The following is a 25892-nucleotide window of genomic DNA, read 5'->3' as shown; positions in this document are numbered from 1 at the left end:
AGCCTCGTGCTCCTTAAACAGCAACAGTGTTGAGGCCACATTTTCCATCTATGCTGCGTTGTGGTCGTCATAACACAGCGTGTACATCGAGTCAAGCTGACTGAGACCACAACGGAGTAATGCCACGTGTGACAACAAACTATGCTGATTGGCCAGAATGCCAATCAGTGATTAGTCAACGCTATGACGGAACTTGTGCTGTCGCAAGTTTCCCCTATCCCTCCTTTCACACCCGTCCCTTGCTGTGTCTGTCACACCAGATGCTCACCTTATACGGATGGATAAACGACTATGACTGAAAACTTTCTGGAGGGTCTTCCAAGCTCTTATTTAGACTATCAACACAACTGCCGAGGGCCCAGTGAGCAAAGATGCCCTCTAGAGGGGACAGCAGCAGGCTCTTATCCAGAATTTCGCGTTGCTGCCAAAGGAAACAGGTCACACTTCATCCTAAACATAAAAGCCTCCTGAGAATTTGGTCTGAAGCTCGGTGTAAAGAATGACAGTCATCTTGAATGTAGCCATGAACGCGCGCCAAACACTTGCCGGCCCCGGAGCAAAAATGACAACTATGAAAGCACGACATTCAAAACTGGTAAAACGTCAGTCAAGGCTCATTTAAGCCAAATGAGTCGAACAGACTCAAAGAGAAACTCTCAGCTCGGCGTCAGCTCTTCCATCACCTACCGACACTCCCCGGAAGCGAGTGGCTGTGCCGGCGCGATTAGAACAGCAGCCCTTACATCAACTATCGACATTTCCATGAGCACTGAGTGTGCAATTAAAATAAAAGAAAGGAAAATTCTATTAACGCCGTCACGCTTTGGCTGCAATTGCAAGTTGAACACCCAACTTCGGATTTTCATATTTTAAAAATAAGTACACTTACAATCGCGTAAATACAGTATTTATTTTCACCTACCTGTGTCTGGCAGCTTTGTGCATTTTGTACTTGAAAAGGCAAGCGTAACTTCTCTAAGCCTTCTAGCCTATTTGGAATGCTGAACAAGAATGGCACTCTGGGCTATTTAGCATTAATTCACTACAAAGAACAAAGCGCTGTGCTACCTACCATATTTGCTTGCATAATGATCGCACCCCAGAATTTTGTTGGCAAAATTAAATTTTTTTATTCCCCATGTAATGAACGCACCCCGAACTTGCCACTGTGATTTGTTGTGTGCCAAGCCTTGCCGACAATGATCGTACTTGCCATCTGTCAGCACTTGCTGACAGATGGCACGTGCAGATGACCATCTTGGTCTGTCAGCCGCCATTTTTGTTTTGATGTCCCGCACTGTTACAGCGGCAGCCGCCTGTTGGTGGACCTGCAGTCATCCAGCAGCAAATGCGTTCCGACGCCTTCTTTTTACCTAGTCATACGGGCTATCTAAACGCCGTTATGCTTAAGCCGTGGTTACGAAAGCTCACTACCGTTCTGGGTTGCTGTGCAACGAACGAAGTGACGCGGTGATCCGGAGCAAAACAACAACATTTGCAAATATCTGGCAGCGCAGTTGGCACAGTGTCGAGAGTGCCGTCTGACGGCACTGTCAGGTGGCAGCACTGCCTCTGCCTGCACGCTGTTCGTGCCAAGGAAACCTCTACGGCGGATTCCTGGCACCAGCATCAGAAAACCGTGCTAAACTTTCTTGTTGTCATAAATAACAAGCCCTGGGATAAGGGAATGTCAAAAATGAATCCTCCTTGAGGATTGCTGACCTGTACCGAGTTACTGGTAGGAGCAATAACTGCGATACAAGCTAGTTTGCAGCCGCGTAGCAGCTGTCGCCGTTGCAGCGTGGTTGACCTGATCTGCTTGCACGCCAGCTCCGCTGCTAAGGCTTCGCTGAAATTGATCATATATGTTTGTTTTAATATGAGACAAACAAGTCTGTCAGTAAGGCATTGCCACAAATAGACAATTTACTATAGCGTTGGTCAATTCAAAAGCGCCGTCCGCTGTGGCTTCAATGCGAAACAAGTTAGGCCTAGCGACAACAAGGGAGTAGCACACGAGAGCGCCGTCATCTGCCGCACTCACGGGCGGCACCATTGCGGTAAGCTCATGGAATCCAGTGCTGCGAGCGTTGCGAATGTGTCGCCTACTTTAACGATGCGGCAGGGAGTGGACACTCTTCGGTGTAATAACAATAAAATGCGTAGCTTGAGCACTGTGCGCTGTCGGACAAGATTGAAGGCTGCATAAAAGCGCCGTCGCACGGTACTGTACACGATGCGTTGCTCTTGAAACATGATATAGTGCTAATAAAGTACATTCTTGAAGCGGGCCAGCTCGTGCGCTTTTTGCACTCGGATGCCTACGGGCACTTTCTGTCCACAGACGCCCCCATCTTCTCGGTTAATGACGCAAACCGAGGCCGCGAAGCTCGGTTCGACCGCAGTTAAAGCGCGCCTGTATGACAAGGTCTGACCTGCAACTTTTTGCATTTTCGGTGCTCAAAAATTTTTTGTAGAAAATATGCCCCACATAATGATCGCACCCTAAATCTGTGTCAATTAAAAAAAAAAAAGTGCGATTATTATCCGAGCAAATGCGGTACTTCTCAGTGCATTGTGCGTCCTTCAGAATGGCATGCAGAGTAGAGGTTCGCGTCACCAAGTGTAAGGATGGCCAGGGATGAGCCAAGGTTTGGCCAAGGCTGGCTGCCAATAGCAGGCTGAGAGAGGGTGCTCACGGGTGTCAGCTGCTGTGGGTGCATGACCACAATGGCCATGAGCTGTCCGGCAGAGTTGGAGCGCACCACCAAGTGCTTCCAGTGGCCCTGGAAGTTGGTCTCGTAGCAGCCGGGCAGCGGAGATCGCTGGATGTACTCCTGGAACACCTGCAGGACCCCATTCCGCAGCTGAGAATAAACTTGCACAATCAGAACAGTTCGCAGGAATTTTTGCAACTGAGAACGAACCAGACACGCCTGTTACTGCAGCAGCCCTAGGTTAAACAGTGCCGGCATTATGGGAAGAAGCCATCATCATCATCATTTATTTACCCTTAAGAGGCTTAGGGCATTACATAAGGGGGGGGGGGGGGGGGAGCAGTCGTTACATAATACAGTCGTTGGTAACATCAACAAGAAATACAAAGTGCAGGGTTCATGGTCAACATTAACATTATCACAAGTATTAACATAAGAAAGACACAGCAGCTCAAGAACAACTTGCAGAGAGATAAGAAACTTGGATAAGAACTTGGAAAGAGATAAGTCAGAGCAAAGACCAGATGAGTGACACACAACAAGACACATTCTCAGTGAATAGTTCAATGTCCTGTGTGTCACTTGTCTGTTTTCACGCTGACTTCTTCACATCATGCAGCACCAACTAGCCCCGCAGCATGCTCTCTAGAAGTGTCGTTGTTGGGAATCACAGAGCACTTCTGTTCACCTGCTGTTTACAGTCATGCCTTCGGAAAACTTTCACGCATTCCTGTCTCTCTCCTGTCGCTGGCTGGTTCTTTTCATAAAACCGATCCTCATCACTGTTTTCACGTGTACATGGTTTTGAGCACGATTTCGACGTTTGTAAACAAACATGGATGCTGATGATGATACTAACCCCAAAGCGCTTCTGGTATCAATGACTCCGCGTTTAAAAATGTTCGTCAAAGAGAATCTGCGTTTTTTTGCCAGCCATAAAAAGACAAACACATAACTGCGAAAACCACACAGGACAAGGGCTAGACACGTCTTAGAGGTGGGTGTAGCTTCGTATTTATTCGGACACCACTTTTCGAGGTGAGAGGGAGTGAAGCCATCAGAAGTTGGACCAGCGTTGTGGTGCGTGCCTTCTTTGTTCTTGTCTTGCGTCTGCTTTTGCTGGTTCCCTTTCTATGCAATATGAACCAACTAGCCCAGCAGTTTGCACTCCTGAAGTTGGACGATTTGTCCCAGAATTATGGTGTCTGCTTTGCCATCATTTCCCTATTAACTTGAATTAAATGTCCCGGCTCTCGACTTTTTTTTTTTGTTAACTCACCTTCGAAAAAAGGAGGAGTCAGCCAATGCGTGGAGTGCCTTTCAGCCAGCCGTGTGGCGGCTTGCCACTCTGCCATCGGCAAAGTGATAAGCAGTGATCGGCGTAAGCAAAGAGTCTACATGTATTTTTATTTCCGTGGGCCTAATTTGCAGCTACGTAGTCTGTGACAAACTATTTATTCATGGAAACGTAAAAAAACTAAATAAAAGCGAAAGCAAAGCCGCAATGCAACTGGCTGAAAGGAACTCCATTCTTGGCTGACTCCACCTCTTTTCGAAGACAAGTTCAAAAAAGAAAAAGCGGAAACCAGGACTTTTAATTCAATTTGATAGGAAAATCGGCCGCACAGCACAATAATTCGAACTTTCTAAGAATGCTCGGAGAGTGTGATTTCCCTTTAGTGCGCCTTTGATACGACCCTCAATAATATGGACGACTCGAATTATGGACAATTTTTCTGCAGACAAAACTTTTTCAATGTATTTACGTCTCGTTAATATGGAAACTCACGGTCCAGACAATGGATAGGGGCAAAAATGTATGGAGCTTGTTGGGACCCATGTATTTTTGTCCTGCTAATGTGAACAGCAGTGAGATCAAAATCCCTAGTGCGTTTGCCATATATTCTGCCTCATGTATTTGCAGTGCAGAACACTAGCGAAAGGAAGTGCGAAAGTAAAAATAACATAGTAATGGCCCTTTTGTTTGTGTGCTGTTTCATGCTTTACAGCGGCTAGGTGCCGGTCGACGTGCCCTACCAGTTGCCGCATTGCACAAATGGCTGTGAAAAAATTCTTTATGTGCGGTACTTTTAAAACCACACATAGCTGCTGACAGCCAAGTGAGTAGAGAGTTCTTGGAATGTCAACAGTCAAAGTAGGGGATATGCCTTGTTCCTATCTCAGTAAATCACCCGGTTGACATCCATCAGAGGACTTCCCTGTCTCTCTGATTACTGTGTTAGCCCTCATGACCTGGTCCTCAACATATGGGCCCTGTCCCCTGACCTCCGGGACTGTGCATAGAACAATGTGCACTGCCCCGGAGGTCGCCCCGAGTTTTGTCACCCAGTCTGTATCCGTTTTCCCAGGTGTTTCCCTCCATCCTGCCGCACATCGTTGACCCTGCGTGGAGGACCACAAGGTTCTCACCTGCTATGCTTTCCCAGAGCTTAGCCTTTGCTGCAACCTGCACCTGCTCACTGTATGCCATCGTTTTTAGTACTGCTCGCTTCACTCGGTGGACATTTGAGCTTCCCATTGCCCAAACCTTCATGCCGCTATCCGTCTTGCTCCTCTGCCAGTGCCCTGCTCCTGTTGCCTTTCTGGTGTTGACCCCTGGGTGGCCCCTACTACCACGGCACCTCTCTTCTTCTCTGGGTGCTCATCTCTCTTTGGCGGGCTCCACACTGTCGTGTCTGCACCCTAGGCTGTTATGCTGGCTGGCCTTCCCTTGCTCTGCTGCCAGTCTTCCTGCCTCTCTCGTTCTTAGCTCCTTCACCTTCCTCCCTCAGTTCTCGCTCGAGGGTCTCCACCCTGCTGCTCCGCTCCCTCACAACTCTAGTCCCGCACGCCTCTCCTTTTCTTCCCTAAATTCCTCACTCATCCTCTCAACTTCACTCACCAGCTTTTGCAACTTCGCGACTGCTTCACACAAAGCTTGTGACCTCTGCCTCCGTCCCACTTGCGAGCCCCGTCTCATCTAAGAAGCACCACCGATTGCGTGTTTCGCATTGGACGAGGTCTGCTCCCTCATCCTTGGCTTTTTTTAGCCGGGCCACCCATGCTATTCCTGTGCGAGGGACCCTGCCCTGCCAATGCATTTTCTGCTTGTCCCAATCAAACAAACAAACAACCAAACAACGAGAATCTGCATGCTCAAGAGCAAGAACACACACGCATAAAAAAATAAAACACACCAAAAAGAACAGTAACCTGCACACCCAAGAACAAATTACACAAAGAGAAAACCAAAGAAAGAAATAATTCCTAAAGAAAGGACCATCATATGGCCCATACTATAGAATTCCTATATGTTGCTAGCTATATCTCAACTGATGAGAAATCCCACACCTAGTTCTTGTTTGTCTGCTATTGCACATATACATGCCCACGCCTTAGTACTGTATATGCCTCATCTGTCCTCCTAACCTCACTAAGCCCTATGACATCCCAATTAATACCCACTAATTCCTCCAACACCACTGCTAAACTAGCCTCACTGGATAAGGTTCTTGCATTAAACATTGCCAGGTTCAGCTTCCAATGACGGAGTGCCCGGATCCAGAGACTCTTAGCACCCTCCGCTGCGTCACAGGTCTGACCGCCACCTTGGGTCAGTTGCTCCACAGCTGCTGGGGACTGAGGGCCGAGGGTTAATTGGTCTAGTCATACAGGAGGTCGTGGCCACACACTACACAAGGGTGGCCAAATCCTGTTCTGCTGAGGGAGTGCGTTGTCAGTTCTGGTCACCGAAATCAGGCTGCACCCCAGGCCTGTTTATGCAAATCCATTGACATGCAAAGTTTTTTTTTTAATCCGGTGGAGAATTGCGTGGCCCCGGGATTCGAACCCCGGTCCTCTTGCACGCGAGGCGCATGCTCTACCTCTGTGCCATCGCTGCATCCTACCCACTCTGTGGGAAGCGTGAAGCAAGCCTAAAACTGGGGGATGTCACACTTCCTCTCTCCTCCTTTCCCGACAGACCCTCTCCAGGGCCCACCAAGGTCACCCTCAGGAGCACCAATTCCTGTCCCACATGGGCAACACTGTCGGTGGCAAGTAGGTCAACATGGGGGGTTTTCACTCATCCCTCAGTGAAAGGCAATCTACAGGACTGCCAGCAGCCATGAGAAGGGTGGCAAAGCTCGCCCCCCCTCCAGTGGGCTCACTTGGCAACTCCAAAAAGAATCCAAGATGCCCACTGAAACTCATGAACCTTTCAATGGTGTTGTTGCGAACTTACTTGTAACACATGCCTCGGAGCATAGGCACTAATTAACCTGACAAGGAGCGGATGCGCCAGTCTGGAAGTGAACCCCCCTTTCCTCCCCATCTGTGGCCTGTGTTTCTCCGAGCCTGTGCGTCATAGCAGATGCTGGAGACCCAAGAGCAAAGAAATGGAGAGAGAGAGAGCAGAGTTCTCTCCAGCTACAAGTTCGGACTGGGACGCTCCCAAAGATAACACCCAAAAAAGGCATCCTTCCTGAATAGACAAAAAAGGGCAGAGATCTGTGCCCACAACTGTATTTAAGAGCTCCAGCCTCTTTTGTTCAGAGCAGTTCCCATTTTGATGTCTCTTGGAATGTAGCATGTATTTTGCTACTGCCCGATGTAAATATGTGAATATTCTTTTTTGCTGTTTTTCCTTTAAACTCTCCGTCTCCTCATGATTGCTCCTGCTGGTCGGCGACTGCGGACACACGTCCCAACAACCACTGTGGACCCGTGTCCCAACAATGTGTTCTCTCCTCCCCTCCCCATCACATGCCCGGCTGAGGAGAGTAGTGCCCCCACCCACCTGTGCCACCCGCCTGTGGCTCTCCTTGCACACCACCACCCGCTCAGGGCTGACGCACACCACCGGCTCACCACCTGCACACAACAGCTGCTTTGCACAACACGGACAACTGTGACTGGCCACCGCATTTCGAGAGAACTCCAGTTCGAGCATATCCTTTCAAAACAGGTCAGCACAAACACAAGACTAATCACCAGTTGTTGCTGATGAGACGACAATCCTAGACTGGGGCAGAGGTAAAAGCACTCTTGGCTAACCCTGGAAGCCTTCAGGAAGAAGGCAACACACCGCCAAGTGATATGTCTCGGGAAATAAAGCACGTTTTAACAGCGTCCGTGGTAGTCCCCTCCCATGTGGCTGTTTGTGTTCTGTACTCGCCACTTCCGTTATTCATTTTATTTATTTATTTATTTATTTACTAAATACTGCACACTGGTCCAAGGAGGGTGGGCAAAAAAGATAAACAAAGCAATAAAAACTATCAAATTGCAGCCAGAGGCAATAAAGAATCATTCCAATCGGCTACATCATCATCGTTGTCATCAGCCTGACTACGCCCATTGCAGGGCAAAGGCCTCTCGCACGTCTCTCCAATTAACCCTGTCCTGTGCCAGCTGTGGCCACCGAAACTTAACATTCATATGTGCCTGGGAGTCCTCGTACCACTCCTTGCGCAATGGTGCAGCGGTTAAGGAATGCGCCACTGCCCTGCGATGGCAGGTGCTGCCACCACTGGATCCCGAGCGACCTCTCTCGCCATTCAACCCTTAAAATGTCTCCGGCACAAGTCGGTGTGGTGAGTTCTTCTGAGCAATGCCTAGGCCTCCCGTATGCAGCCCTTCACACTTGCACCCAAGTGATGTGGGGATCAGACCGAAAAAAATCGCGAAAAAAGTAGATTTTTGAAACGTGCACTTTTTGGTGTCTCCAACACTGTTTCCATGTTGTACTGAAATATTTCACCCAAAAATAAACCTTAAGTGCTCCAAATAAATATATTTGTCGGCATCTATACATAGACAGTGTGTGCTAGCCTAGAACTTTCAGGCTTGTTTTCTCAAAAGTTTGTTTTGAGCTTAATACCTTGCTCGTGGAAAGCGTAGCACAGCGACAGGTGCATGGATTTTTACCCCATTTGTTTTGTTGTGATCACTGAAATGTGATCTGCGTCGAGACAGCCTCAGATTTATCATTTCAGCTCGCATGTTTTTATTACATCATAATTAGAGCACGATACATTCTAGACATAAAAGAAGGTGCATATTGTGTCCTTTAAAAAAAAGAAGCAGAGAAATTTAAAAAAAAAATCAGCAGAGTCTTGATTTGCACCACACTTCTTAGTAAATATTAAAAGCCTTTGCAGGCCTGTAGCCTGTTTTTTTGTCATGCTAGGCTTTCCACAAGACAAGCAACATGGGGACAACATATGAACAATGATAAAAGGGAACCTACTGAAGCTGTCACTGTGAAACTTTATATCTGATTGTTTGATGCTGTTCTAAGCCAATCTGCCAAATTTCATCACTCTAAGTCGAAAAATAAAAAAAGTTTCCTTTGATCCCTTCATCCCCCCTTAATTTAACTACCACCTGCCAGGGTGGTTTGTTCACAATAGGTGTGCAGACCCCACCAGGTCACCTGACCTACCCGGGTTGCCCACCTAGGATGCTTCTCCGGGGGTGGCTGCCTGGGCCACCTATGCCACCCTATGTATCTCTCAAAATGGCGACAACGCCGTCACCGGATTTTCTGCTCTATGGGAGCTTTACCGGTGGCGTGTCAAAAAGTAATTTACAATGACGATGTCCACAACACACCCACCTGAGGGGCTGCCCAGCAGGAACCCCACTGTCTTGGGCTCCCCCTTGGGGCCCCGGCGGATGGAGAACTCGTCCTTGTTGCGGTACTGCTCCACCACAGGCTGCACAGGCACCAGAGGAAGGGACTCACCCACACACCGCACGAGGCAGCCCATGGTAAGGAATGGCTAACACCCAAGTCCCACGGACATTTCAGAGGCTCACAAAGTGAAGGAGGCCTCAACAGACAACTGAGACAGTTCCTATCGATTCAACAGTCTTTCCAGCCGCCTATGCAGAATGCTGCCGAGATTTAGAGGGCCCCTGAGCGGTGGAAGGATGCGCTCTCAGAGGTAAGGTAAGGCACTCGCATGCATGTACGGAGAAACAAACACAAACACAGTTGCTGAAAAACAAGTGAACTTTGCCAACACAGAGTGCTAGTAGCAACTTCGTTCCCACTGCTTTACAAGTCCAAACTTAGTAAGGCACCCAGCAACCAGTACAGAACAAACCAGCACATGTACCGCTCACTTCCTAAATGAGAGACAGCTGATACAAAGAACAAGGTGGACAGGATGTCACTGTAGTAGTAGTAGTAGTAGTAGTAGTAGTAAAAGACAATCGACCATAATTTACAGGCCGAGCATGTCGACCGCCTGGGCGACCAGAAGCCGCTGTTCTTCTTCCCCTTCAGCGCCAAGCCAGTCGAGCCAGGTGGTGATGGATAGAGAGGGTGGGGGGAAGGAACCCGACTGCTGAGCAGCCGGGCAATAGAAGAGGCAATGGGCCAGGTCATATGCACCAGCAAGGCAAAAAATGCCATACCAATGTGTGCACAATACATGCTGAATGGTCACTGTACTGTCACAGCTCACTGTAGACCACAGTCGATCATTCTCGCCACCTTGACCAACTTTTTGAAGAAGTCCATGACTGATGGTGTCACTGATTTCTTCAGGTGCATACAATTTCCCTGAGAGTTTTCATTCCCAGTCAGTAGACACTAAGCACAAAATGCCGTGCTACCTCCCCTCATCTCACAGTACAGTGAAATGCATTTGCAACTTACTGCACTCATGGCAGAATTATTGGGAAACCACCCCTCAGAGAATTCCAAGAAATCAACCCAACTTAATGACAGCATGTCAATGAAGCCTCACCAGCTTTCAAAGCTTCATGCACTGAGATATATTATCAAGAGCACTGCCCAAGATGCTTAACAGAGCAGTAATGAAAAACTATGAGAATCATAACAGCTCTAAGATAATAGTAAAGGTTGAACACCACAACAACGCATAACAAGGAGCGATTTCTAGGTACCCCAATAACAGCAATCTTAACCTACTGGTTATGGGACCTTAATGAATGCCGTGGTAACTGATACAACCGAATCCTGCTGTTCTACTGTGGAAAACTGGGAAAAAAAAAGTGGAACGCAGCAGCCAAATACAGCACATGAAAAAACTGTATGTCAATATCTGCTGCTTTTTTATTAGATCCCACAAGATTTACATGCTTCCCTGAAATTTTCAAAGAACATCCCAACCAGCTGGTGATGGCTCTCCTAGGCAGCCGTCGATGGACGGGAAGGGAGCGAGCACAGCTGTGGCAAGTGCTGTTTCCATGGTGGCCGCTTTCAACACAGGAGCAACCGAACGGTCTGTGCCAGCGGAAGAGGCGACTGCTGTTTGCGGCAGTGGCCAATGGCAGGTGGCCCACCTGCCACGAACGAACTAAACCAGAGTATGCCACCTCAAATATAACGACCTTTCACGTGTCAACCTTGGAAATACTGAACCTAAGCCTGCCACTTCAGACATAATGAACTTTCATGCATGGACCTCAGATGTAATGAACGTAATGTGTGGACCTGAGATATTACAAACCTTGGATGCAACGAACTTAGGTATGTCAACCTCAAGTATAACGAACGCACTGATACGATCCTCCTATACTCCATTTCATATGCCAGGTGCAACGGTGTCAAAGGTACGGAAGTAGTCCGCACGGATGAATAAAGGGAGGCATGTTACTCCGCGCCTGGTCTGTGGCTGAGTGGTCTAAGGTACGAGAAAGTGACAGCTTGTCGTCAGCAATAGCAGTGCATTCAATCAAGCTCATGACAAATGTGTCGTGTAGTAAGCCTGCAGTCACAGCATTCACTATGTTCCACTCACTACAAGGAGCACACTACTTTTGGCCATGGATGCAGGGAGCACAACGAACAGCGCTAGATTTGGCAGCGTTGCACCTGACGTATAAAACAAGAGCACAGGATCGCCTAAGCATTTATTTCTACACAATCCTGGTTGAGTGGAAGCTACAAACTGCATGTTTCCAGTTCCAGGGGACGAAGAAAAAGCATCCCAGTGCACTCACGCGTCTTGTGCAGCACTGCCCACATGCTGTTACTGGCAGCACAGTTTCATTTTGACGCCTTCAGGGCCTGTGCTTGCCTCGCAGTGATGATGAAACTGCTGCCATGAACAAGCTACTTACAACCCGCGGCAGCCGGGGAAACCACTCAAGCCGAAGTGAACAAGTTCCTGGAACCAATGCCAGCTGGAACACATGGGCCCATGAGTGGCACCCCACCATTCCAACAAGTCTCGCCAAATGCCCTTGCTAGCAGAAGCATGAGAGACGCCATAGTAGTGAACACAGCACCCTGTCTAACCACGGCCAGTTCGACACTCCACACCGTTCCTACGAAAAAGAGCTACCTCCAGCTGGCCCTTCATGTGTGCATTGGAAATGCTCGGAAAAAAAATTAACCCTGATTTACTTGTTCAACTAATGCAGGTGTGCTAGCATAACACGTAGGTACTCTTCACGTTGGTTACTTATGACTGTTTTACAGGCAATGTAAGCGGCAGCTGGGGTGACGTGGTTTCTGCCTTTCCAGTGGGCTGCAGCAGGGCTGCCATGAAACTGCTTCTCCTCCTTCACCAGGACACAGGACGGCTTTTTCGCCAGCAACCCACTCAGTGCTAACGCACGGAAAAGACAGGGATTTCCATCTCTCCACAATCCCACTCGCAATCCGTTGCCTGTCACCCTCTCCTACTTGCATTTCCCTCTCCTCTGAAAGCGGAGATGGGGACTCCACTTCATCACCTGCCAATCGTGGCAGCTGGCAGGTGAGGCATCTACACTCCAGGAACTGGTACTCAGTCTGATATATCAGCTACTGTGCTCTATCAAGCAGCACTTTAGGTTTGGTTTGGTTTGGTTTTATGGGGTTTAACGTCCCAAAGCGACTCAGGCTATGAGGGGCGCCGTAGTGGAGGGCTCTGGAAATTTCGACCACCTGGGGCTCTTTAAGGTGCACTGACATTGCACACTACACGTGCTTCTAGAATTTCTCCTCCATTGAAATTCAGCTCCCATGGCCAGGATCGAACACGCGTCCTTCGGGCCAGCAACTGAGCACCATAACCACTGAGCCACCAAGGCGGCTCTAGCAGCAGTTGAAACAGTTGAAAAGAGTGAAACGCCTCCCTTGGCAATGAGTACAACTGCCAGTGAGCTCTCTCTACGGCCCGAAAGAGTTAGAGGTTGTTTATTTTTGTGTAATGGAGCTTACAGGGTGTTGAACAGGAACCGAACCTGAACACGAAACCGGAACCGAACCCGTATTTTTGCCCGGAACTGGAACAGAAGCTGAACCCAAAATTTTTGTCACCATCTTGGAACGGAACCCGAACTGGAACGATTCAAAGAAACTGTTCCAAACCGGTTCAGGACTCGGTTCAGCAGCATTTTTTTTTTTTTCCAAACAAAATGGCATTTGTCAGCGTATAGATTTCTCCATTGAAAGAAATCTGCACTAGGCAGCGCAAAAAGGACATCCAGTCTATGTGACAACAAAAAAACTGAAGGAAGTCTGATGTCCAGGTAGAAAGCTAATTGGGGCCACTGAAACGTGCTTTCGGTAATCCTAAAGCATTGTACACCAGATTGATGTGAAATTTGGGCTTAACAGCATCCCCCTTTCACGTGCTTACGTACAGCTCTAACTGAATTGTTGGTACTTTTCTCACTCATAAAGCACCAAATTGCAACGGCTTCCCTCTGTTAGTGTCGTGCACCATAAATGCGTGAAACATAGGCGCAACAACCCAACCATGTTGTGCAACATTTACTTTCGGAGGCATCGCTTGCCTCAGACAGCAGATACTGAATAAGACCGCTCAAGATGGCTCAGTGGCTGTGGTGCTCGGATGCTGATGCCAAGGTCGCGGGTTCCACACCAGTGGCGTGGCCGCATTTCGAAGGCAATAAAATGCAAACACGCCTGAATGTGGTACGATGTGAGTGCAGTTTAAGGAATCCCAGCTGGTCTACGTTAATCTGAAGTCCTCCCCTACAGCGCTCCTGATAGGCTCCACATCGCTTTGGCACGTTAAACCCCAGATATTTATACTATTATTTGTGACGCTGCTTTCGGCAATTTTGCATCCTGAATTCTCTGACGGGCGGCTTACGAGTATATCTGCCTCGCTGCCGCACATGCCGGAAGCCATCACTCACCGAAACTAAGGAGTGAAGAGGATGTATTAAATAATAATTATTCCCAGCTTTCTCTTCTTTCCAATCAATTATCTTGATTGCCCTATTAAGCTCCCAATGATGAACAAATGAAAACTGGCTTCTGAGGAAAAGAAATGGTGCAGTAATTATCCACCGAGATGTGAGGCACTTAATGTGCAATTTCCTTTTCTCAAAAAATTATTTTCATTTGTTCATCAATGGGAGCTTAATAGGGTAATCATTTTTAAAGATAATTGATTAGAAACAACAAAAAACAAACTGATCCGGCCGATGGCATTCGAACCTACGACCTCCACATTTCGCGTCCGGTTCTCTACCAACTGCGCTACGGAAACTTTTTTTTTCTTCTCGAGCATGCTATTTACTACAAGAGGTTATGCATGTCTAGAAAATCAATACATACGAATTATTGACAAAGCACGCAGCTAGTGACAGCCCTGCACTAGCCAGAGAGAACACAAAACAGCTAAACGGGTGGCAAAGATAGACACCCCATCAACAGCGAAAACCAGTCCGGCAGAAAGTCCCTCTCATCATGAACGTCCCTGCGCTGAAGCATCATTCGACTGAAATGGCTTCTGGCTGAACAAGAGGTTCAGTGCTGCGGTCTGGCATGCGTGTGTCCCACAGGCTATGAAATCCAATGAGGGAAAATATGTCACATGGTTTGTAATCAGGTTGAATAGCAGCAAGGTAACAAACACTGCAGGAATTTAAAACAAAATCTTTCTTTAGCACCCTCTGCCCCACATTCCAAGTCCTTTTGCTTGCTTTTGGGGGCACTTATGTGTAGTGTAACTGAACCTTGAGTGTGTTCACCAGCGCCGCCCTTGCCCATAGCAGGGCCCAAAAAACCAGCACATCGAAAAAACAGCACAATGACAAAACAGCACGGCGACAAAACAGCAGAGGGGAAAAAAAAGCACGCTGGACAAAACGGCACAGCGACAAAAGAGAACAGCGACAAAACATCACGATGAATGAAGAGTGCAGGGGAAAAAACGGCACGACGACATAACAGCACAATAGCGCAGCACTGCTGGAAGGGTGAACAATCATAGCCATAAACGAGTGGTAAATCGCTACACACACGGCAGCGACCTTTGGAGGTCAGCGAATGCTCGTTGCACAGAGGCAATAAGGAACAGAGCAGCAGGGTAATTATCCTTCATCTCAAATATCCATTTTTTATCTGGTGGGTAATGGAATGAATAACGATGAAGAAGTTGGTCAAATGTTTAGGGGAATCCCCCAAGGTGGAGTAGATTTGTAATAAGGGAGTAATTACTCATTGGTATCAACCTGAGCGTAGCCATGCGGCTACAAAGGAAAGCTATACAGCTTTCTCAGAAACTTGGCAGTTAAAGAAAAATTCGTCCTGGTGAAGAAGTTGTTCTGGTCTGCGGGTTGATCATCATGATGCTGAATTTTAGCAAATACGCCCGATGAAGGGTTCTGGGTGTACCGAAAGTTCTTGTTCTTCAAAACTCTCGCTCTCAGCAGTTGAATCTTCAGCAGTTTCATTTGGAGCGAGGTACAGGGCCTTCATACACTGAAGATATCCAATATGCGATGCTTACTATTAAAGATAACAGGATTGCCCGAGCTGACATTTTCAGGTTGTTTGATGTTTAAGCCAGGACGCTGCACCACAGTGGTTGCCCGAGGCTGACAGGCAGCTACTTTACTTTGCGAAGTAGGCTACACTGCTGAGAAAATCCATGCATCAGCATGCACTTGCTGAGTGTAATTTTATATAGACATTTTTTTTCACTTCGTTTCGTTCACTGTAACTAGGTTGTGTAGCCACAGGTATTCGTTGTACCTGAGACGCAATGTCACTGCCCTAACGCATATTTTGACAGTAGCACTGCCCCTCGTTCGTAATAAGTGGGCTCGACTCTACTAGAACAGCCAGGGGCAGTCTATGGAGTGAGGAGTTGCACATCAGCCGACGTACCACCACCCTGCCGTGCGCGCGCTGAACGTGGGCTGTCAAAGTGCCAGCATGGGGTAAAGCAGCATCACGAGGTGGCATTCGCGGCTTAATTTGTGGCAACACTACCACAAGGGCGATATGCATATGAGCAAAGTTTGTAATGCACGGGTTTCTGTGGGGGTCTACGGCACGCAACAATGTAGCAGCCGGGAAAACTCAGCACCCGAGAATGTGACAGTGGGGTTCTACTGCACTTCCTTCCTATACCTTTGGGCAGCATTTTTCAAGCAGCTTCTGATTTCTGTGAGGCTGCCACAAAGAGGATTAAAAAATTCCTCTCCTGAGTAGCAAAGTAATGGTTTCTTTTTTTTTTTTATGCTTTGCCTTTTACCTTCAAAACAGTAGAATCTCGAAGAAACGAATCTCAGTGTCATCAAAAATATTTGTATCATCTGAAAACGAACAAATCTGCATGCAGAAGCATGGGAAATGCATTCAAGCATCATATCTTTTTGGGCTGACAAGAGTTATGCACGACCACTGATGCTTGTTGGGTGAGTTGGTTGTCCATAACTGCTAAACAGCGCAAAACCAAGACGGGCCGTCAAAGAGCACACTGTTGCGTGCCCTCTCTTGTACCATCTTGGTTTTGCAATGTTTAGCAAGTATTAATGCGAAGGCAATAGGCGGCTCATCGACACGAAAACCCGGCATTGACCAAAAAGTGGCAGCATTACAAAACTAGCGATTGATAGAAATGTTACGATGTCATCAAGGCGGAAAAATATGAAATGCAACCAGTAATAGTCAGTACTAGCAATTACAACTGCACCAACTACAAAGGAATAGAATAGAATTAGAATCCGAATTGCACTGGAATAGAAGTGAAAAAGGAATCAAATTGGAATTTAACTGGAAAACAACTGCAATGTTTTCGCATTACTCATGTGCAAGTTTGTGTACGGCCGCACACTGCCACCACTCAGTGTTTGCGGTACATACCGCGCAACTGCCGATCACGGTGTCAGTGGGTGCAGCCGATCTGAGGGCTCAACCAAGTCGAAACTGCTCTAAAACGATTCATTTTTGCAAGAAAGCTGCAACGAACACATGAGCATAGCTAGCCAATGCATTCCTCTATCCTGCATCATCAAGTTTGTTGCAGACTAAGTGACCATTACGGCAGGAAAAAGTTTTTGGCCCATTCAGCCGGAACGAACGCGCTAACCTTCAAATCCAGTCGCGCTTTCAAAATTCTGCCTATAGCCGATTGCAGGAATCTTTGCAAGTTGAAATCATCCCAAAATTCGTATTGGCCGTGGTCGCACCGCCAAATGCTACACATTTTGTTGCTTAGTTACTCTATCGTCTTTGCAGTCTTTGTAGCTTTCACTGCATTCACTGCCATTAGGACATCTCTCTCACTTCCAACAATTGTCAAGGCACAGTCACTCTTGACGCAGCTCTGCCTCTGCCGATTCTGGAACAAATTAAGAGTGGAGTGCATGCATGCACTGCCTGGCTTGTGAATCACGATTCAGGTGGAAGCTCACTTGCTTGGACTGCAGGCCTGAACTTCTCTTTCATCACCAGAAGCACCCCTCACTTGCTTTGATACACAGTCTTGGGTGCCTTGTGATGCTAAAAGAAGGCTGAAACTATCTTCACAGCTGTCCATGCGAAGCAACACTCAGTGAAATTCTAAAAACGAACAACACATTCAAGAAAGGCCAGCTCTGCTAAAAACTTCACAGGGCCCCACTGGAGAGCAATGACTCACCGACGGCAGCACAGGTCGCAGTGGGCAAGGCAGGCTGTGGGGATCCGGAGGAAAATCAACGCCGGCCGCCTGCAACCGCTGGCCAAGCTGCCGCAGGGTTCGGCTCAGGTTCTTGTGCTTGATCTGCACCGTGGGGGTTCCCGTCAGTGCCTGACCCTTCTTGGGGCACGCATTCCCCACACTGGCATGAGTGAAGGCGAACAAGCAAGCTTCTCTGTTCAGACAAGACAGCTACATCAAGCTCTGAAGACAGAACAACCACTCAACAAGGCCTCGTTAATTCAAACTTCAAGTGACCAGAAAAAAACATTCAAATTATATGAGGTTCAAATAATAGAATAGCCGTAAAAAATCTAACGAGAACCACTTGCATCGCAGTAAATTTATTTCGTGAAAGAGTGGGCAATGCTCACCTACTTTAGAAATCAGAACACCACGACGGTGGCTGTTTTCCACTTTTCCATCAATGCTTTATTGCATGCACAATGTCGGGAGCATCGAGGCAGAACGCTCAGCTGGTTGGCTGATGCACAGCCGATAGCCACTGCCACAGCAGACGCAGACTGGCACAAAGCTCAAAAGCGAAACTGAAAGTAAGCGGTCGGACTACTCTCAGAGACGGGGTAGTCCGTTCGCTGCCATGCCTGCCGCTGCATGCACGTCAGAGGTGCAGCATGTAATTAAGGTCTGAGCAGGGCTATTTCAATGGCCACTTGCTGTGCCGATCATGCTTAATTCCTTTCAGGACCCCGTTTGAAGTAACCGATGTGAGATCTGTAGCGTCCGAATTAGCGAGCATTCAACACTAAAGGCTTGCATGGGTGTTGGCGAGGACTGGGCCAGCAGTTTGAAGTATCCAGATGTCCTAATTGACAACCTTTTCTTGTATATCACAATGGGCGAGAAGAAATGCTGAGAGAGGCTGAACTTAGTGCCTAATTCAGGCAGCGCCAAAGCACAGTCACGCTCGGCATAACTCGGGTGTCTTCTTTCAAGCCACGCTGACATTAGCGTGACATTTCCCCTGACATTAGCGAAGCACATTACAAGCTGTTGCAGACGTGGTTTTCAGTCCCCCAACGCATGCCTGGCTGCAACCAGGCCTATTCTCTGTCCCAGATGCCCGGACCCCCTTTTTCCCAGCCATTCTGCAGAGGCTTAGCCGCAACTGCAGTGTGCCTCTGTGATCTCAAGATGGAGGCCTGCAGTGCAAAGTCTGGTGGTCGCTAGCCTCCTTTGGCTCGCCCTGCCACAATGCTGTCCCCATCTTCAGACAAGTGGCACTGCTGGAAAACGGCATCGCACAACAAATGCAGCCCCTGCACGACAGCTTTACAGCGACACTGAGGACAACTCCACCCAACTTTTGTTCAGAGTAAAAATCGATTCTGGGGATTTTTCCGGGTATGCTGGTGTTTGCCCAGCAGAAAACGACAGTTCTAGCTGCGGAAATCGGATTGGTGCAAACTCACGACATAAAGATCAAAAAGCGAGGCTGTGGAAATGAGTGGCAGTGTAGCCTAGGCTCAGAGATCCAGGTTAGTGAAACTGTAATGACGCACTGCAGTTTGTCCTGGAAAATGGCCAGTGGCAGCCACAACTCTACTATGTACTCAGTTTATGGTCTGTCCTAGCATATAAGAGCTCCGTTTCCAGTGAGAGTACCATTTTTGTTGTTGCAATGCAGTAATCTATTGGACACGCTAACCTCACTCTGTCCCCAGCACACGCCCTTGTGCAAAGCCACAGAGGCAGCACAGCCTTCTGAGCAAAGGAGCTTCCACCTCCACCAGGCCCCCAACACAGTGGGAACAGCCTGGCAGGAAGATAACCAGAGGCAAAGGCAAGACAGCACTGCCCACAGGGAATACTGGGTCCCCTCAATTCGGCTGCACTTGCTGCACCAGCTCAGGCGGTGCAGCACTCTCGCACTCGACCTGACATCATGCTACACGAGTTCTTCCGCACTTCTGTGCAAGCCACCCCACAAGTTCTCTTTTCGTGCAAGTAGTGCTTGGAGCCCTCTGCAGCAGAAATGTAGCATACGGCTCAGTGGCCATTCCTGTTTTAAGTGGCCAGAGTTGAGACGGCCACATACCTGTGCTAATCTGCCCTCACCAGACAGCTGAAATGACATTGCACATCATGTCTACGTGTAAACGACCAGCTGGCAGGCACACTGGTTCACACCTCTGCATCCAGCCCTGCCCATTGTTTTACACCACTTCTCTTTCTTGTACAATTATTGCTTTGCGCAGTATGATGGAGAGTTTGCATACTAAGAGACAGATGGTGAGACGACGGCCTTTTTTAATATGTGGTTGATGGTAGCAGGTGTGATGAATTGCTGCGAAATCATCTGCACCTCCGCTTTTTGGTAGGCTTTCAGTCCAGTGAGCCCACGCCTTCACCTGCCAATCAGGCTCTGATAGTCACTCCACCGCCACTGTCCGCCAACAGTGAAGGCGAGTTACAAAGTTCAAGTAAGTGCAACTCTTTCTGCTGAAATCAGCAGACACTTTTTGGATAGAACGGTGACAGCCTGAACTACACGTACAAGCTCACAAAGGCCGTCTTCAGCAGTAATCTGAATAACCTCTAGAATTCAAAGTCCAAATATTTCATTTGCTCTGTTTTCAAAGTACCGTTAACTTGAGAATGGTTGACACACGCCACTTTGCACAGTGCAACAGAAAGGGCAGTGTCAAACACTCCATCACTTGTGGAATTGCCAAATTTCATGGCTGCTCCACAAGATGCACCCCTTTGAACAAATGCACAGTGTTCAGTACAGCTAGCACAATCCTGCACATATGTCAAACCACGCGACAAATGCCAACACACAGCCGGGCAAACCAATGTTCTTGCATTTTTCCACTCGAACTGTCCGCTGCACCAAAAGTGCTGGCATCAGGCTGCACTCGCACTGGAAGAACTGGCACTGCACTGGCACGGCACTTTTGGGAACTAGTGCAGCCAAATTGAGAACACCTATTAGTATAACCTTTGGTCTCCAAATCGCCCTAAGCAATGGCAGGCAGGCCCGTCCCTTTACCACCCAACAATGAGTGAAGAAGTCCCACTGTATGAAAGACTCACCTGGAGCTGCTTGCTGTAGGGCATTCTCCACAACGGCGTCACTAAATGGGCCAGCCTGCACAGGCACCAAACACATCACGACATCGGTCAATAACAAAACACTACACGGGGTCCTGCGTATTGTTAGCCAAAAAATTAAATCTTCTGCAAAAAAAAAATAAATCAACCAATCATATTTTGCAATCAAACAATCGCAATCATTTAAGCTGCTCTTATAAGTTATACCTTCCTGCAATTCGTATAACCCCCAAAAAGTGCACAACCAAGAGAAGAGAAAAAATGGTAATAAAAAGTCCTCAAAAGCAAGCCAATAATTTACAATTTGTTTTTAGAACTTCACACCCCCTCTTGGATGAATGCCGCTATGACATGGCTCCATTTGAGAGGAGCTGTCACCAGAGACTGCAACGACATTTGCGCAACAGAGCACAGCCAGCTGCAGATTGTGCCCTTCTAGCCTGCCCTTGCTGTGCTATGGCAGGGAAGCAAGGGGGTACGCAAAACTCCACAAGTGCGCTTTCCCATGTGACAGTGTTGCCCAGGACAAGATGGCAGAGTTCTGCATAAAAGAACTGTGCAGGCCACACAGGTGACATGCGAAGGGTGTGGACAGAATGCACGAAACGTATTTTGGAAGAATCACACAAAAACTGGTCCTTCTTGCTTTGTTTCAGCTGGGAATGCATGGTTGGCCATCTTGTCTTGGGCAACACTGTTATGTTGGAAAGCTCACTGACGGAATTTTGCATATACCGTATTAACCCCTGATTTACTTCACTGAACTAAATGTAATGTAGCAGCACTAGCACAATATGTACAGACCCTTCGCACAGGTTACTTTATGATGGTTTTACAGACAATGTAAACGGCAGCTGGCATGATGCAATTTCTGCCTTTCCACTAGGCTGCGGCTAGCATGCAAGGGTTTTGTCCTTTCCACGTGGCTGCAGCTACCATGAAACCTTAATGAGGATGATAAATTTTGATTGATAATGCAGTCTTTATTAGGGCAGCTCACATGTTATCTAGTATGTGAAGCTATTGCTGCTGCAATTGGTCCATTCTATTTATTTTAGTTTTATGAGCAGCAATGCTCCCTGACAGTGACAGCACATCTCAAAATTTCACTACCGCCCCGCTGCGAAGATACAGGCACCATCCCTGTTTACACAAGAGCTTCAATTTGTGTGCGCCATTTTCTGCCATCACTCCCCATTCTCATGCAACACTGAGAATTCACCCAAGGCATAATACTCAGCATCCCTCCCTCCCTTTCTTCCCCCTCCCACCCCCCCTGAAAGTTGCACAACCCCTCTACGAAAACAATGATAATAATGACGATGATGTGCTGGTTGTTTAAACAAATAAGCATCTTTTGAGCTTCAGGACCATTCATTTCACGATGAACAATGACGTGCTTACCAGCACATCTAGACTGTTATTTCTGGATAAGATCTGAACATTCACGACAGTATTTCCACCGAAAGTTAATCCTGCCCTTCCTATGACATTATTTTATCCTATTTCAGATATCTCAGTGTTCACCTAGCAGCTTGCATTTGTGCTACCTAACGCGCCATCGCCAAGGCACACAACCTGAAGGCAGGGCAACCAGAGTGTGCACAAGAAGCAAATAGTGGAATGGGCAAAAAAAAAAAGAAATGAGAATAAAATTGCCCAGGCCAGGCATTGGGCAAGACAGAAAGCAATGAATTCAAACAACAGTGCCCTGCCAGCAGAGGGAACTGCACATGAGAGAACTCTCACTTGTCATGATCACTCTCGTCATCGCGGAAAAATTTTTTTCGAGGCATCTTCGCCTCTTTGTTGGATTGTTCCTTCTGTGGGGGGTGCTCTGCTGCAGGAGTTCCAGGGACAGCCGGCCTTGTCTGCTCGCTGGGCACAACCTCGTCATCACCAGTGACAGGGACCACCCTGCAAAAACAAACATAAACAAAGCTCTCCCCAAGACACCAAAAAGCTGAGGGAAAAACTGGAGGGCACACATAAGCTCCGCCTCTAGGGTGTCACACAACAGCATTAATGGGTGAATGCCCACATAGGTATGCGGAATTGGCGACTGACCACTGCACATTCATAGAGACAGAGAGGTAGGCCAAATGTTTTGAGGGGAATCCCCCAAGTTGGAGCAGATTTGTAATAAGGGAGTAATTACTCATTCACATCCACCCACACGCAGTCGAGCGGCTACAAAGAAAAGCTGTACAGCTTTCTCAGAAACTTCGTAGTTAAAGAAAAATTCGTCCTGGTCCCGGGTTCTAACCCCGGACCAGGACGAATTTTTCTTTAACTGCGAAGTTTCCGAGAAAGCTGTATAGCTTTCCTCTGTAGCCGCATGGCTGCACTTGGGTGGACATCAATGAGTAATTACTCCCTTATTAGATAGAGAGATAGATACAGAGAGGAGGGGAAAGGCAGGGATGTTAACCAGAAAGTTGCCGGTTGGCTACCCTGCACAGGGGAACGCAATGAGGAGATTAAAGAGGGAAGAGAGAAGGAACGGGAAACAAAGTCACCGTCCATCAATCAAGGCAGTCTCTCGTAAAAAACAAAACAGTGCCTTGTAAGCCTTGATGGCAGTCGACTGTTGCGGCCACGGACCGAGGATCTTGGCCTCTGCGAAAGGGCGAGGATCAAGGCGGTCCAGAGCACAACGCATCTTACGTCTTTCGTTCACAAAGGCAGGGCACTCACACAAGAGATGAGTGATTGTCTCGTCACAGACACAGTTTACACAACAAGGGCTGTCGGGCCACGCACATTCATAGATTGTTAATAGTCCTCATACGTACCACTTATGGCACAGTGGTGCAGAAGTTAAGTGATGCACGGCTGCCTCAGTGGGGTGTCCGAGACTCGGGTTGCTTTTCCCGAGCAACCCCTCACGACCAATCATTAACTGCCATATACAATGGTGGTCAGTTTGCGCACGATCCGGTTGTGAAGTTGTGATGACGCCAAAAGGTCACGCGACTTAGGTTGCCCACCTAGGTTGCTTCTCTGCAGATCTTTCGCTCACAACAACGATAACGATGCCGCCATCGACGAAGATGTAACCGGATTTCTTGCGGAAAGGGAACCTCAACGCTGTCACGTTTAAAAAAATATTGGGACAAAACTTTTCAGCTGCTGCTAAACTGTAGAAGCGCCGCTTTTTGGCAGTTCCAACAACCTAATGGCAGACTGTAAACCACCGAAAATTGTAGACAACCGACAGGCACACTGTAAAACAGACAAAGTGAAGCAGCGTAGTAGCGTATAAACTGCGCTGCCTACTGTTTGCCAAAACTGATGTCTCAAATATGCTAATGCCTAGCCCCAATATTGTTTTATCTGCTTCTTGTAGACACAGCTCTAGAAACGTGGCTGTACTATGGAGTTAGGCTAACAGCACGTGTGGAAGGTAAGCGACATCTTCAAGTTATAAACATCACCCACCATCGATGAGACGAGACATGGCTACTTACAACTGAAAACTTAAACTACAGCACCTGCATAACAAATGGCTTTTCAAGAAACGAGGGTAAGGATATCCGCCATCGTTCACTTTTTTAGTCAGCCTCATCGTCATTCCACTAGCGCTCCAAATTTATGCTCGGAAGACAAGAACCCGACAAGAACATAGTGCACTACGTACGTGCCCCTTTATCATGGCAGGGTGGAACCTGCATGTCTGTTTTCCTCAGTTTCTCTGGAATTACGGGGCTCTCCAAACGATGCTCCCATTTCTAGTGTTCAGCTTGCTCATTCCTTTGATATAACAGCACGCATTGCACACAAAAATCCCCGAAGAAACTGCAACCAAAGGACAAAAAACACGACTTTTTGCATTGAAATACACAGCAGACCCCCGACTTCCGAGACAGGCCGTCCAACTTCCAGTGGTTTCACTTGCGTTTGCCTCAGAAAGCGGGAATGTGGCATCCAGCCACCTATTGGAGATCAGTGAGCTATACCTGTATAAAACATCAGGGCACCAAAAGTTCGAATATGCATCCAGTATGGAATCAAGGTCAAATCACACTGATCACTGCACACAAATCCGTTCAAAACCGATCAGCCTGTTACATCTTATTAAACTATTCCCACTATACTAACATGACATTTATCAAAAGCACTGTCATTTTGCCGCACATATTTTTATACTATAAACGTTTTCGGCTTTTTTTTTTTTTTTTACAGAATGCACCATAACTCTCCCCCAAATCATCTTTTTGCTCACCTCTCGTACACTACATACAGTTCTGATCATACGGTTAAAGTTGGTGCATCATTCTCTAAACTAAAATGTATAATGAGAAATTGCGAATTCAAGTCTCTTCTATTTTCCGCCCCTTCGTAAACTGATTACTTTGAACAGTGTTTTGTTACTTATCGCTGCTTTCTATAATTTCTTCGGGTCTGGAAAGTGACATAAATGAATAATAAAACGGGAATTCGACACAATGCAGACCATATGAGGACACTAATGATGAAATAGAATTTATAATGAGTGCACATTTAGCAAGAAACGACGCAGCACGAGTCAACGAATCCAAGAGAGCCCTGCTTCCTGAATTACTTCTGGGAGAGCCGCCTTCAATCTTGCTCGTCCAATGGTTGCTCGATGCCGCTCAAGACTGCGGCAACGGGGATTGGCACCTCGTTCTGATCGGGCTGTACAGCTAAAGCTCCTGTCTACCTCACCCTGTGCACTGCACGACAGATATTGCGACACCGGCAAGAAATCCAGCGGCACGTCCCAGGTGCCTTTTCACTTGTCAAGTGCAGCTGCTTTCAGGTGCGCAAGTGACACTCCAGGGCAGGGCTCTGCCTCTCTGCCTCTCTGCCTGTGGCCACTGTTTGCGTGCTGTTCAGTGTGCTCCGCTGCAATAAGCATAATATGCTTTAAAATGTCAGTGAGGTCACGCTAAACCACAGGTCTCTGCGATGTGTCGCAGCTGATGAGCAGCACGAAAGTCCGACACGGCTCCCAAAGCGAAGCTCGCATTGCTTACCTTCGGGACGCCGTGCGAAGCCATCGAGCGGCGCATCGCTGTGTCTTCAGCTCACTTCTCATGAAGGCAGCCAGTTTGCAAACTGAGCCCATGTTAACTCAAATGGGCCAGCACTTCTGAAATGTAGGAAAGGCTCCACGAAAGTAGCAGTTGTAGTAGTAGCTCGTATGTCGCGCGGAAGCGCC

The 25892-nt window shown here is 47.7% G+C and overlaps 1 protein-coding gene across 3 annotated transcripts in view; it reads right to left on the bottom strand.

Moving 5' to 3' along the window:
* LOC149345312 (tRNA (uracil-5-)-methyltransferase homolog B-like) overlaps window positions 1–25892 on the bottom strand; it is an 82782-nt gene that overhangs the window by 39276 nt on the left and 17614 nt on the right. For 2 of the 3 annotated variants that reach the window (XM_089546572.1, XM_089546573.1), the window contains exons 2-8: window positions 25708–25892; window positions 22457–22624; window positions 20690–20744; window positions 17591–17713; window positions 9337–9436; window positions 7516–7589; window positions 2700–2846 (exon numbers count right to left, since the gene is read on the bottom strand). In XM_089546572.1, coding sequence (XP_089402698.1) covers window positions 2700–2846; window positions 7516–7589; window positions 9337–9436; window positions 17591–17713; window positions 20690–20744; window positions 22457–22624; window positions 25708–25799 — 759 coding nt within the window. In that variant the 5' untranslated portion in view covers window positions 25800–25892. The remainder of the gene's footprint in view (window positions 1–2699; window positions 2847–7515; window positions 7590–9336; window positions 9437–17590; window positions 17714–20689; window positions 20745–22456; window positions 22625–25707) is intronic. The other variant, XM_089546574.1, reaches the window with a different exon arrangement.

The sequence above is a fragment of the Amblyomma mixtum genome, chromosome 5, assembly GCF_055824585.1.
Source record: "Amblyomma mixtum isolate Tamu chromosome 5, ASM5582458v1, whole genome shotgun sequence".
Classification (NCBI taxonomy): Eukaryota; Metazoa; Arthropoda; class Arachnida; order Ixodida; family Ixodidae; genus Amblyomma; species Amblyomma mixtum.
This window is presented reverse-complemented; position numbering and strand designations above follow the sequence as displayed.